Source organism: Podarcis erhardii (assembly GCF_964252035.2).
Source record: "Podarcis erhardii genome assembly, chromosome: 2".
NCBI classification, from domain to species: Eukaryota; Metazoa; Chordata; class Lepidosauria; order Squamata; family Lacertidae; genus Podarcis; species Podarcis erhardii.
Window position 1 is genome coordinate 64,489,521 of NC_138498.1, and position 14,694 is coordinate 64,504,214.

The 14,694-nt window shown below is 43.0% G+C and overlaps 1 protein-coding gene across 3 annotated transcripts in view; it reads left to right on the forward strand.

Moving 5' to 3' along the window:
• Positions 1 to 14,694, forward strand: part of LOC309336096 (proton-coupled amino acid transporter 1-like) — a 41,672-nt gene that overhangs the window by 7,919 nt on the left and 19,059 nt on the right. For all 3 annotated transcript variants that reach the window (XM_081851546.1, XM_081851547.1, XM_081851548.1), the window contains exons 4-9: positions 2,800 to 2,888; positions 3,819 to 3,914; positions 4,989 to 5,073; positions 6,271 to 6,489; positions 7,323 to 7,421; positions 9,754 to 9,920. In XM_081851546.1, coding sequence (XP_081707672.1) covers positions 2,800 to 2,888; positions 3,819 to 3,914; positions 4,989 to 5,073; positions 6,271 to 6,489; positions 7,323 to 7,421; positions 9,754 to 9,920 — 755 coding nt within the window. The remainder of the gene's footprint in view (positions 1 to 2,799; positions 2,889 to 3,818; positions 3,915 to 4,988; positions 5,074 to 6,270; positions 6,490 to 7,322; positions 7,422 to 9,753; positions 9,921 to 14,694) is intronic.

Consider the following 14,694-nt stretch of genomic DNA (forward strand, 5'->3'; position numbering starts at 1 on the left):
GAAGAGGGAACCTGTGGGGTTCCATATATTTTTGGACTACAACTCCCATCATCCCTAAGATCTGAACTCTCGGTTCTAATCTTAGTTGGGCTACCGCAGTCACAAAATAATCTAATCACTAGCAGTTGGTAAGCTGCACGTTCATTTTCTGGTGGGCATGGAAGAATCACCAAGACAGCAAAGGTGAAATGAAATCTGTGGGTAACTTCTCCCCATTTCTTTTTTCCTTTTCTTCCTTTCATCTACATCAGACTGTGTATATTGAGATGCTGATCCATTTTCTGTGTACCTGTATCTGGTTACCGATTCACTCGCTGTGGGAGGGAGAATCAAAGGAAAGAATGGAAGAAATCAGGGGAGCAATTTCTTCATTAATTAGAGTTGTAGCATGGGAAGTAGTCCTTGACTGCTTTTAGCAAGCTCCAGCATCCTACTTCAATTCAGGCTGCAAGCAGAACAGAGAAAGCATGTACTATGAGTACCCGCCCTTTTAAATAAATGGAAGCCTTCAGCTACAGAGCTGATTTCTAGCAATTTCAAAGGAGCCATCCAAAACATCTAAGTCAAAAACATTATCGGGGTTCTCTCCTTCCTGTTCTACTAGTAAGCAGCAGGGAAGTGCCTGTTTGTACATTATGCAACAGCAGCCCAGACCAGCCTGAACAACAGATCTACTCTCTGTTTTGTAACATTGCTTAGGTATTAGATGTATGTAGGCCATAACCTAGAAAAAAATTTCCTCAAGCGTGTTGAAATTATGCTCCCTAACTTTCTTCTAGGATACACAATGTGGGCATAAGCATTCCAGCTAAACATTAGATTCTGACGAAACATCAGGAGAAACTATCTGGCAGTGAGAGCTGCTAGACAGTAGAACAGACTCCCACGAGAGGTTCCTGGAAGGTTTCTTCAGGAGAGGTTGGCTGTCCATCTGTCATGGATGCTTGAGCTGAGATTTCTGCATTGCAGGGGGCCTGACTAGATGACCCTCAGGGTCCCTTCCAACCCTGCAGTTCTGTGATTCTTCCAACACAACAAGGTTCTTCAGGGACACATAATCAAGATGATGAAAACTGCAATTAAGCTATGTTGCATCAAAATAGTTCTAATTTCATATTACGAGATACTGTATACAAAAGAATTTATGTTAGCTACACACAAGCTATTAGCAATATTTTAGCCACAAACAAGTTAATCTGTAATATTTATTGTTTTCAAATCCTAAGTGCTTGATACCGTAAATAACTTGAGTTAAAAAGAACAAACTCTACCCATGGGCTTACCAGCAAACAAGGCAATTTGGAAAAGGGAGTGGAAAGGACCTGGGCAGGTGCATAACTCTCCCAGTGAAATTGGCTGAGACTGGTACTTAAGCGTGGCTGGATCATGAGCTGCCTTTTGCACACGTCATGTTTCCAAGGAGGAATGGTCAGATCAGAAAACAAGAACCAAAAGGAGCCAACAGAGAAGTCATAGAAGAAACTGAGAACCTGGAACTTTTTCAGGTGAAAAAAGTGAAATAGGGCTGAAAAGAGTTTCTTCAGGATATAGTTGTGTTTAAATAAAGCAATAGGCATGCACAAACAACTAGTGCCCTCTCTACTTAACAGTGGAACCTCAGAGGCTTCCATTTTGAAGCACCAGCACCTCTGTGATTGCGTTTGGCGCATGCACCTTCCACCCCAACCGTGTGAGGCAAAGAGCCTGCGCATTAAGAAGAGATTCCGTTTCCCCCTTCCTTATCCTTGTTCTAGTCCTCCTCCTTAGCCCTTGATCTATCAAGTGGCCTCCTTCTCCTTCTGAGCTGCTGATGTGCTGCTGCTCTTGGTTTGCCCGTGAAGTGTAGGAAGAGCCTCTAACAAAGGGTCCTTCCTAGCCAGCAGTGAGCAGGAGGTGGCTGTCCTTCTTCAGCACTGCTGGCAGAAAATGGACTTTCCTCCTGCAAGTGGAAGGCTGAGCTGTGTGTTTCCCAAAAGGTGAAACCTAGCAGTGCCATAATGAGGGGAAATGGCCTTTGCCAAGACACCAGGCCCTTTCCGTGCCTTTCTTGATTACTGTGGTAACTGGACCACTTGATGCCCATCTTCAGAGCTCCTCTCATTTACACAGACCTCTATGCTCCATTCGAGTTGGTGCAACATAGTGGCTGAGTGACTAAGTTGTCAATCAGGAAGTCCCAGTTCAAATGTGATTTAGGTCATCAACTAGTATTGAAGAAGAAGAGCCTTGCCAGATCAGACTAATCCAGCCTCCTCTTCCCACGTTGGCCAACCAGCTGCCTGTGGGAAGCCCATAAGTAGGACTAGTGAACAAAAACACTCTCCCCATTTGTGCTCTTCAGAGGCAGACTGTCTCCGATGGTGGAGGCGTAACATAGCCACCCAGGCAAGCCAGATCTGGTAGCTTCCCACCTGCAATGTTAAGTTGCCACACAAGGTGGTGTGTAATCCAGGAATGGGAAACCAAAGGTCCTCCATATGGCGTTGGACTACAACGCCATCATTCCTGGCCATTGGCCATGGTGGCTGAGGCTGATGGTAGCCGTAGCAACATCTCCTGGGCCATGACTTTGCCATTCCTGTTGTAAGAATTAAAAGATACAAGAACACACGCACATGCTATATTCTATCACTCTTAACTCAGTGATGGTAAGTCCCTCGGAAAAAAACCTCTTGGAGAGCGTGAGCTTCTCTTTCTGACGAGTGGCTACGGTTGGGTTTACTGAAATGAGAACTTGCATTTCTCTCTTCAGCCACGAGAGTGTACTCCTAATGCTCTTCTCTTTCTTGCACTGTTTAGATGGGTCCTCTCAGCTTGCTTGGGATTGGAATAATTGCGGTGCACTGCATGCAGATGCTGGTTAAGTGTGCTCACCACTTCTGCAACAAGTAAGAAGAAACTGACTACTATTATTCCTCAAAGAACATGAATTTGCCTTGCCTGTCAGTGACATCCCTCTTTATAGTCCGTTCCCATTCTTTGAACTTAATGGAACTTGGGGGGGGGGGATGGGGGAGGCTGGCTTCCATTCCCTTCCTTCCATGACTGCCAGTCTGGGTAGACTAGTTGTACCAGAGGCTTTCAGGTAGGCTGCCACCAAACTCTTCTTAGGATCCTTCTATCCCTGGATGGGACAGTGCTTTCAGGGGGGTCCAAGACAAATACTTAGGAGGGGAAGCAAAAAGAGCATCCAGCTTTTGCTTTTCTCTCTCTCTCTCTCTCTCTCTCTCTCTCTCTCTCTCTTTCTCTCTCTCTCCAGAGCCCAAGGTAGCTTGCCTTTCTCTGTCAAGGCCCACTTACACACACACACACACACACACACACACACCCACCATGAACCAAGTTGATGAAAGTGTGTGAGAGGCAAGTTTTCTTTGAGTCTCACTCAAGCCCACCCTAGACTGAGATCCAGCGCCGAGGGCCTTCTGGCGGTTCCCTCATTGCGAGAAGTGAGGTTACAGGGAACTAGACAGAGGGCCTTCTCGGTAGTGGTGCCCACCCTGTGGAACATCCTCCCTTCAGATGTGAATGAAATAAGCAGCTATCCTATCTTTAAAAGACATCTGAAGGCAGCCCTGTTTAGGGATGTTTTTAATACTTAATGCTTTATTGTTTTTAACACTCGATTGGGAGCCGCCCAGAGTGGCTGGGGAAACTCAGCCAGATGGGTGGGGTATAAATAATAAATTACTTTTATTATTAAGACTTGAGGCCTAGCGTCAGGCAGCAAACAGTCTGAGAGGGTTCCAAATTGTCTTCATTTTCTCCCTTCTTGCTCCTTGCTCACGTGTCCTTTTGTCCCCTTTCTTTTCAAATAGGCATCAGAAACGATTTGTGGATTATGGCGATGCTGTGATGCATGGACTGGAAGCCAGCCCCGTTGCGTGGCTTAGGGCTCACTCCATCTGGGGAAGGTACTTGCTCACCTTAGTTGCATTGCTGGAGGTGTGAGTCTGGGCGTAAGCAGCTTGTGCATGTGGAAGAGGCTAGGGAACCATTACAGCGATGTATGGAAGGATGCAACTCTCATCATTCCTGAGCATTGGCTATGCCACTTGGGCTGATGGGAGGTAGAGTCTGACAACATCTGAAAGGACACAGATTTGACCCCCCTCAATCTCTTTAGCATCTTAAATGTGTGTGGGGGGGTAGTGACTGCGGCGGGAGAGACAAATGTTCTGTTTAACAATGCTTTTAAAATATTTCCTTCATGGAGCAGGGAGGTGCTCATTCATTGCAAAAGTTCATGGTTGTCCCCCCCCCCCCATGGTTTTTATTGTTGGCTTAATGATTATAAGCGTTATGTGATTTGGTTGCATTAAGCTGTATGTAACCCACCCGGGGGCTGCTCAAACAAATATGGCCTATAAATGCATGCTTAAGTAAAAACCGGCCTGTTTGGCACAGAATGTGTAGATCTCATATATTTGGCAGATGGTGGATGATTGATCAGGTATGTTGCATTTATTCTGCAAAGTTCTTGCTATGAAATCAGCTTTCTAAATATGAAAAACTTGACTGGGTCTTCAGAAAACATTTATATATTAACTTGGTATTATAATTATAATCATTATAATAGAAAATATAAAAAAACAAATCTTCTAGTGCCATTGACGTCCCTTTTGGCAAATAAGCTTTCAAATTTCTGAAACCATGAGGGCTTTTTAAAAACTGGAAGTTGGAGTTCTGACACTAGTGCTGAATGCTGAATTTATCTATTTAGACCTGTGGTTCCCAACATGGGGCACATGCCCAGCAGGGGGCAATTTGATTTTTAAGGAGGAGCAATTCAAGAAGGAGTTATTAACAGTTAATGGCCTTTTAGGCTTTCTCCAAGTGAGTAGGAGCTCACTTTTTGAATAATAAGAATTATATGTCACGGGGGGGGGGGGGAATCTGGATTTTAAAAATGCTTAGGTGGGGCATGGCCAAAAAAGGTTGGCAACCACTGATTTAGACTGAATTGCTACAATTTATTATTTTTTCAGGTACCTGATTGGTTTTTTCTTGATTATCACTCAACTGGGGTTCTGCTGCGTATATTTTGTATTCCTAGCTGACAATCTGAGACAGGTAAGTCTATGGATAATTTACTGGTTCTTTTGTCTGCAGGCAGCATAGTTGAGAATTCAGGGATTTAAGATATCTTAGCATCTTCATTACTGCTGTAATTAGTAGAAAATGCTAAGACTGGCAGAGAAGGGACTTGTTTCTACGACTAGAGCTGTCTTAGCTGGTAAAAAACCCCACCCCTTCTTATTCTCCTTTTAACTTGTGACAAATGCATGGCTTGGCTATGATATACGAAACTCAGGACCCCCTTACATATCAGGCTTGGTCTTGCCTTAGACCTGTTGGATAATACGTTGCCCCTGTATTTGGCCTGGAATAGGATGATGTACCCAACAGGCACCCTGTGGCTGTGTACCTGCAGATACAAATTATATAAACACAAGTTCTCTGCCTTGCTTGGGAAGCAGGGCCTTCTCTGCACCCTGGGTCTGGGATGCTCCCATGAGATCTTGTGGGAGCTCAGACGACCCTGCAAGATCTCGTGAGAGCAACTGGAGCCATCACATGGAGAGGTCCTTGCTCCCAAGCAAGTCAGGGTGCTTAAAAGCCCTTTTCATACTGGTAAAACACGAGTGGCGCTGTGGGTTAAACCACAGAGCCTAGGGTTTGCCGATCAGAAGGTTGGCGGTTCAAATCCCCGCGACGGGGTGAGCTCCTGTTGCTCGGTCCCTGCTCTTGCCAACCTAGCAGTTCGAAAGCACGTCAAAGTGCAAGTAGATAAATAGGTACCGCTCCGGTGGGAAGATAAATGGCATTTCCGTGCGCTGCTCTGGTTCGCCAGAAGTGGCTTAGTCATGCTGGCCACATGACCCAGAAGCTGTACGTCAGCTCCCTCAGCCAATAAAGTGAGATGAGCGCTGCAACCCCAGAGTCATCCCCGACTGGGCCTAATGATCAGGGGTCCTTTACCTTTACCTTTAAAACTCAGAAATAGTGGTGTCCTGAGATATTGTGAACTACAATGCTTATCAACCCCAGCCAACATGGCCAACCAAAACCTCATTGGCTACTCCTGCTTTTAGTCCTAGCTCCTTATAGTCCCCTAGTTAGAATTAGATAGTCACAGATTAACTTATTGACAATCACACACTCAGAATCGTATTACAAATCAAGCAAAAACCACCTGCTTGTTAATCACCCATTCAACTTTCTTCTTCTTCTCCTTCTTCTCCTTCTTCTTCTTCTCTTGATCCTTAGGTGATATCTGCGGCCAATGGCACAACCAACGACTGCAGTGCCAATGAAACTTCGCTATTGGCTCCAACCATGAGCTCCCAGTTATACATCCTGTCCTTGTTGCCATTTGTGATATTGCTCGTCTTTATCCAGAATCTCAAGTTCCTTTCCATTTTCTCCATGCTGGCCAATCTTCTCATGCTGAGCAGCCTGATAATGATATACCAGTACATTGTGAGGGTATGTACAAAGATCAGTGTGGAATCTCTTCAGAATTTCCCTGTAGCGTTGGTGGTGCCATTTTGCAGGGCCTCCTGCAATTGTAGGTGAGCCATCAGAGGAGGTTCCTGCAGCTCCAAGGTCAGCACAGCCCCTTGGATGGAGTGTTTCCATTTTAATATAGCACCCTCAATGTACATGGTGCTATATAGAATAAGTAAACAACAAGACAGGTTTCTGCCTTAACTGGCTTATGATTTAAATTTCAACAGAGAATGGCAAGCAAAATGTGTTTCGCTTCAGTTGAAAGGTGAAGATGAAGAGGTTAAAAACCAAGCCTTTTTGTATTTTGAAGAGAATTCTGGCCTAGGAAAAAGGGCAAAGAGTTAGATTATTTTTTTAAGTTCAACAACATCTAGAAGGCTGGAAGCTCACCTTTCCTGATGTATAGGAAGAAGCAGAATGCTTTTGCTATGGGTTGAACACAAGGGGAGAGAGAGAGAGAGAGTTGCTGTCTAATAACAATAGGGAACATTCCTCAGTACCAGGAAAAGCATACGAGGTGGCCACACCACAATCGCTGTCCTTTCACAGAAATTGCTTAGAAGGTACCTGCACATTTTGTCCCATAGCTTCCTAGGAGGGTCAACAACGCTCTTTAAAAATGAAAGTTCAGGGTCTGGGGGCAACTGCTTGGGGGCACCAGTGAAAGTCTTTGTGGGCACTGGGCTAGATGGACCAGTGGTCTCAGCTGGGATGAAACAGCTCCTATGTTCCTATTGGAACTCCCCCAAGGAAGTCTTTGGGACCTTTTCTCTCAAATATAAATGACCTTTTCTTTTGCCCTTTGCCAGGGCATCCCAGATCCTTCCCATCTGCCTCTGGTGTCCCAGTGGAAGACCTATCCTCTGTTTTTTGGCACAGCCATCTTTGCTTTCGAAGGCATTGGAGTGGTAAGTCTTTCCCTTGTGTGTGCTTGGCTTGTTTTGCATAAACATTTAATGAGGGGTTTGGATGCAGCAGCTCCCTGGCGTGCTGTGAATCCTGTAGCACTTAGGTATCAGTTGCTGAACATATGGGATGGCAATCTATGCATTCTAGTCATAGATATTTTCTTGTTGCCTCAGTTTTTGGAGAGAGTCCATGTTTCCCTTTGCAGGCTATTGATAAGCTTGCAGAAAAATGGTCTGGGGTACTGGGATCAAGCACTTTTAGATTATTATTTTTTCTAGCTTAAAATTTGTATTTGCAGTTGTGACGCATAACCGATGTATGTGAGGACTTGCCTGCATAGCTTTATTTTTGTGGTCTTCAGAACTGGCTTGCTGGAGGAAAGTGGGGTAAAATGGGAAATGTTTGATCTCTCCCATCCTTCCCTTTATTCCTCAGGTAATTGTCTCTTTTTATGGAGCAGTGGTTTTAGCTTCAATTTAGTTCAGTGGCGATCTTGTTTCTGAGCTCCTGGTGCCATTCTGAGATGCATTAGCTGAAGAAGCATTGTGTTCACAACAGTACACTTCTAATCAGCACTGGTTAGGTCACAGCTGGAGCAACTGAGTTCAGTTTTCAGTTCTCTCATTGAGAAGTATGTCAACAAATTGGCCAGGGTTCAGAGCAGGCAAGGTGGTAAAAGGCTTAAAGTACAAGGTGTATTATGAGACTCTGAAGGAAGTAGATATTTGTTTAGTTGAGAGGGAAGGTATGAAATGGGTTTGTATGATCACTGTAGGGAGGTTGAGAGGCAAAGAGGTTATGTTGAGTACATCTAATCAGAACAGCAAGGAATGTTCTTAACTGGAAAAGGTAGTTGATTTGCACATTTATAGAATCTCTTGTTCTGGTTGACTTGCACGTTTGTAGATTTGAGTGAAAAAGACTGCAACGTTTGGGCTGGTCTGGGTACACACTGTTAAATATCTAAATTCAATAACTAAAAATTCTGTTGGAAAACTGACCTGCATCTTTGCTGTTTTGATCTTTGTTGATTGGTCCACAGCTTGCTTGCTTTCTTTTTTAAAGAAAGCAGGATATTTAAAATATATACATGCATATATGGCGGAAATGCAATTTAAGTCGTGTAATGTTATGAATTTGTGACTTGTAGGTCTCATCCATGATTACTTGTGTTTGGTTTTGAAATCTCTAAATCCCTTCTATTAAGAGCTTGTTCTATAAATCTCTGCTTGTTTCTGTTTTTCTTTGTAAAGTGCAGATTGGCTCATTGGTCTATGATTTCAGCAAGGGTCAGGGCTGTATCATGTATACAGTACAGTATACACAATGTTGAAGAGTCTTTTTTCCCTCTGACCTATGTACGCTTGTATTCTCTGGAACCAGCAGTTGTATTTGAGTCCCTGCAGATTGCTTCTTGTGTGTGTGTCTTTTTGAATCCTGTAACACAAGAAAAGTGTCTTACATTTATTTGGCAAGGGCTAGAATGGCAGAAAATAAGTTTCAGACAGCTTTTAGAGATGGACTGAGGCTCAGTATTCTTAAACTGTTGAAATATCCCAATGGACTTTGAGCTTTTCATTATTGGTACACCAGGAAGGGTAGCTTTAGCTGTCCAGAACATCAGAACTTGACCCACTGAATATTTGTAAATAAGGGGGAGGAATTTGAAGTTTTGGATGGAATGTTACTTAGCAACTCTGCATCTCCTTTATCGTTATTGGGTCACTGTGTAAACATCAAAGCCCAAAGCCCAAAGTCGATTAAGATTTCTTCATTATTACAGAACATCCTGTACAACGATGGCAGTAATATGTGTTCCTTAAATGAGCAGTGAGAAGAAATTAAAACTTTTGGTTTTTGCAGTCCTTTCTTCCACAAATAGAAGCCCGTTAAAAAGAAGGTGCAACATAATTAGTGGAACATAAGATGCATCTCATATGCCACCAAAAGAAACTTTATATTAAAAAAACTATATATTGGGGGTTGCCTGGGGGCTTAGTGGTGCTTCAGAGGTCTTTCCCTGGTGACTGGATTAGACAGCTAACTGTTCAGTAGATTTATTGGTGGCTATAAGTTATCAAGATCTAGACATCTTCAATGTTCAAGAGATGGTGTATTTTGTTACCAGATGCTGGGGATTAACAGCGGGTTGATACTGAAAATACATTTTTGGCACCTGGCTGAATCCTGAGGAGACTCGATTGATGAAATTGGTCTGCCCTGATGCATTGTGTTATGTTTTTTGAGGTTCTGTGGCAGAATTCACGGGCTGAAGCGTCGTTTGAGTGAAGAGTAAGGTGACTTAAAAGATTTTTCTCTTTCCCCACCAAGGTGCTTCCTCTGGAAAACAAGATGAAGACCCCTCACCATTTCCCCATCATCCTCTATGTGGGAATGGCAATTGTCAGCACCCTCTACCTCAGCCTTGGAACCCTGGGATATTTGCGCTTTGGAGAAAACATCCAGGCCAGCATCACTCTCAATCTGCCTAACTGTTGGTAAGTTGAGGCAAGGGAAGTCTCTCTCCCGGTGCAAATAAGATTTTGAATGACAGGTTACTCTTGGTTGGTTTAGAATGGAAATACGCAGATAGATGCTGAGGTGTAGGAAACAATTTGCAAGAGACCTAAGGCACTCACTCTGTGGCCAGAAGATGTTCAAGTGGAGTGCACTGTGCGTGTTTGTGGTCAAGCCTACATGGGTTCAGGCTCCTCAAGAGTCATCCTTCTGCCCTGTGCTCATAATCACTCTCAACAGTCCACTTTTCTTCCGCTCATCTTTGTGTTTTGACTGAGATGATCCAGAGACCGGTTGTGGTGCTATAACCAAGCAGATACTTCCTGTCAAAAACTGATGATAAAGACAAACACTTCTGGGTTGCACTGGGTGTAGCCATACAGGAGGCTAGTATCACTCTGGGGAAACATATTTAATGGGTTGCTGCCATGGAAACATTAAACAGAGCAGCCAACACCTGTAATTGCAATATGTCATCTTGCTTTTGCAAGTGACCTGCCTACTTCTTATTTGACTTTCTTAGGATCCGGTACCTGAAAAATTTCCTCCTTCCTTATTCATGTCCCTGAAAATCTGTTTACTATTCAAGTAATTTGACTTCCCGTGTTGCCACATATTGGGCACTGCCTCTTCTGAAAGTTCATTGCTGGTTATGAAACAGTGGCTATGATCCAGTCTGCAAGCACTAACTTAACTTAAATCCTTGATTCTCTGATGCACGGCTCAATTCATGCTGGAAGCTTTTTGGGGGGTGGTTATTCTCCATGTTCCTGTGATATATACTTTACAGGCTACTTTGCACCTGAAGGCGCAATGCAACATGGGGCATCTTTAAATCCGGAAACCCCTAAGGGGACTCGTTTGCATGTTACATTCTAGAGAGATATTTTAACCTAGTGTGATTCTTGGGCTCTTGAGCCCTTCTCTCCCTTTGAAACAAAGTGATAAAGGAACTGGTATGTGCCATATTATTGGATGCAAGATCTTCCTGACAACCTAATATTCTCCAGGAAAGCATGGAAAGGTTTCAGCTGGTTAAGGGAATACTGCATTGAAGTAAACACAACATGGGGAGTTTCAGTCACTACTTTGTCTCAGCAGGAAAGGGAGAGATGTATTCATGCCAGGTCAGGATTTCTTAATAGAATATAACGAGAAAAGAGACTCCCATACTTATTCAGACATTAGCTGTGCAGTTCTTCGTGCATCTATGAGAAGTTTTGCATCAAACGTTGGTTTTCAGATGGACTTGATTTTTTAAAGCAGTAGTCCGTTCTTGTATTTTAAAGGATGTTGAAATAATCTTTCATCATTGCCAGTGATACTTAAACCAGAACTCTTTCAGTTTCTGTTTGTCATCTGAGTTTTTACCAGCTAACACTTTGCAAACTTGTCTGTTACCAAATCAGAATGAAGGAAGGGTTGAAAGACAGGGATTGTGGTGCTCTCTAGTGGATTCCTTGCTCTACAACCTGCTGCTTCAACCTGAATCTTTCTGAAAATGAAGGGCTATAGTTTCCACAGAGCTTTGAAATCGGGAAGTGCAAAATACCACATTAGGTCAGCCTTGTGCGTTGCAGTGTGACACACTTCTCTTAGTAATCAAAGGTAACTCATGAAGATACTGTTCAAAGCGAAATGGGTCCAAGCTGTGCCACTTGTATGTAGCACACAGACCAAGTCTGTGTCTTGGTTTTTAAAATATATATGTCACAATCAGATCTTTAAACATACTGGCTAAAAGGATGACGCCTGGAGTTGCCATTTCGGAGAGAATAACATTAAAATTGGAATTGCCTTTCCATAGGAGGCCCTAGACAAAGCTTTTGCTGGTTGCAGTGATTTATAAGCCCTCAATGTCTGCATAGCTGCTTTATCTTTTGTGCAAAGCCCATTTCTAGGGACTAAGCAGAGTTGAGGTTTGCATCAGATGAAAAAATATATAATTAAATGCCTAGTGGTGGCTGCTGTTGCTGACAGTCTTGGTTGCTTGTTCATTTTTATTTATTTATTTATTATTGAAATTTAAAGGCCATGTTAATTGATCAATCGTTTTGTTGGTGATCGAGGTCAAAGAAAAGGGGTATGTCTCTCTTCCACAACTACTAGCCTGAACTGAGGGCCTCCTCCTGGCTGATACCAGTCGGTCAGCTTCAGATGCTTCTAGGCGAACTCAGGTCTGCGTGAGCTCACTGCTTTTGCGGCCAAGAAGTCGCCTAACATGAAGCATCTGAGGAAACTGCAGATACAAAGCTGGATCTCTCTTAACTACATTTTAACAAATTGAACACCAGCATCAGGCATGTTTACAAATTCTGTCCATAGTAGCTAAATAGTGTGACAGTATCAACACTGATCAGATTTCCTCCTGGATATGACTTTTACTTTAGACTGTGATTTCAGATCTCGGGTAAAAGGGGACGCTGATTCACCATCATAATGTGTGTATTCGGACACATGGTTTGTCATCATTTATTATGGGGAGCATCAGTCATAGGAGGTTGCATGAGTGCCTTGTAGTGTGTGAAATGGCCCCCAAACTGGCTATACCTGGAGACAAAAATACATGCCCCCCAGCAACTTCCTTTGGCTGTGATGCTGGCTGGAGAGATTTGGAAAATAGCACTAATAGGACTGGGGCTAATGGGAGTTGGAGTCTGTCAACACTCGCCCCCCCGATCTAAATCCAGAAGTGCTGGAAGAAATCATTGCTGGGTGTTGGGGGTGGAGAGGTATGATATAATATAAGCTTTTTCTCTGCCAGCGGCACTGCTTGTGTATGTGGATTTTGATGCTTGCTCTGAGCTCATTTTGCGCTGCGTAGCCGCTGCTACCAGCCTGCCACACAGATGGGCAGGGAACAACTCTATAGGCAGAGTGGGCATGCCACATGACTTCCAGGCATGGGATGTGCAAAATCAGCACTTCTAATTAGGACTGACTGGGAAGCTGTGCTGTGCTGCAGAACACACCTTAGGGAAGTGTTGCCATTGCATTGCCAGAGCTTAAAGACCTTTTTTGCAAGACAGGGAACAGACTGTTCAGTCAGGGCAAGGGGTGGGGATTGTGCTGAACATGGACTTTGAAGCCACCGAGGATTGTGCAAATTTCTGTTCCTGTCCTGTGGCAAGCAGCTGCATGGCATATTATTTCTGTTCCTTGCAAGGCAGGAACACTATCTCCTCTTGTCTACTGTTCATTGCATTTGTTCAGATCACCAGAAGGCCGAGTTCTCTGGGTCCACATCTTTCCCACCAGTCAGACCTTATATGCAGCTCCTATTGCTCCTCTTTCTGGAGAAAATAGCCTAGAGCAGTGGTTCCCCATTAGCTAATTCAGGGCCGGATTTAGGTTTGATGAGGCCCTCAGCTACTGAAGGTAACAAGGCCCTTTATATGTCCTGCTGTCCTTTGTCAACAACAAATTGACTCTGCTTTTTGTGTTGAATATATGCTGTATGGTAATTTATGGACCTAAAAGGTATCTAAAGCCATTTGCACATAACAAACTATGTATTTGATCAAAGTAATTGTTGAACTGAAACCAGTAATATTTTAGGGAGTAAGCTAGCAGGCGGGGTCCGTTACTTACATCAAAGGAGCCTACACAACACAAAACATTGTTGCTGTATGTAGATTTTATTTTATTTGTTTTTTATCTTATATTTTGGAAATGTACTTCCAGTTTTTTTCCCCTTTAGATTTTTTTGGCGCCCCAAGCTATAGTTTGTTTATCTTATACGTAAATCCAGTACTGAGCTAATTACTGAGGAACCCCTATTTTTCAAAAGCCAAGCCACACTCCCTACTTTTGAAATTTTTGATAACTCTGTGGTAGTTACCTCTGCAAAAACAATTTTTTGAAGAAAATGTGGTTTAGCCTCTAATAGCAAAGGATTTTAGGTATACTAAAAAGCAGACTAGGACTGAGCAATATCTAGTTTTCAACATTATGATATATCAGCAGCTAAACATCAAAAATGACAAAAGTTTAGTTGTGGGGGAGGCAAGGAATGGGGCTGCAGACCCTTGGATGCGTTCTGCGGACCCCCAGGAGTCCCCGGACCCCTAATTGGGAACCACTGGCCTAGAGCTTTGTCATCCATTGCAAGCTGCAAGACACAGAGGACAGAGAGAGCTCTACGTGCACAAATGCATGCCTGATCTATGCTGAAGTTATTGTTTGAGTTTCAGAGGTTTGTCTTGTTATATAATCCACAGGTCAACTTTTACTTCTTTGTTACTTAGCCCTTCCTGAAGTCTTCCCTCCATAGATTTTATATCCTTGTTAAACATCTGTTGGATTCCCCTCACCGCATTTCAATAATATATGAGACTCCATCCTCTTTTTCTTCCACTTGTCTGGGGCCCAAGTTTTCTAGATATTCACTTCCCTTTGTTTGGTTACCTTGACTTTCCATTCACTTTAATAGTTTCTATTTGTATTAGCTTTACTTCTAGGATGCTAATCAAATGAGAATTTCAATTCATTCGCTTTCTTGCTTAGTTCATTGATAATACACACCTCATTATGTGCCTTCTGAATTATTCATCTTAGTTCCAGTAAATTATGCGTTTGATTTTCAGTAAAGCAGTTGTCAGATTACAATAAGTAAATATGTCATTTCAGCTGTTGCTGTGGATAGTCAATTCGTAATTAATTTCAGTTTGTTTGTCTTAACTTCGCAATTCAATAATCAAGGGGTTAATTAATTTGTAATCCAATTCATTAAGTTATCACTTTAGAGTTAGTTAG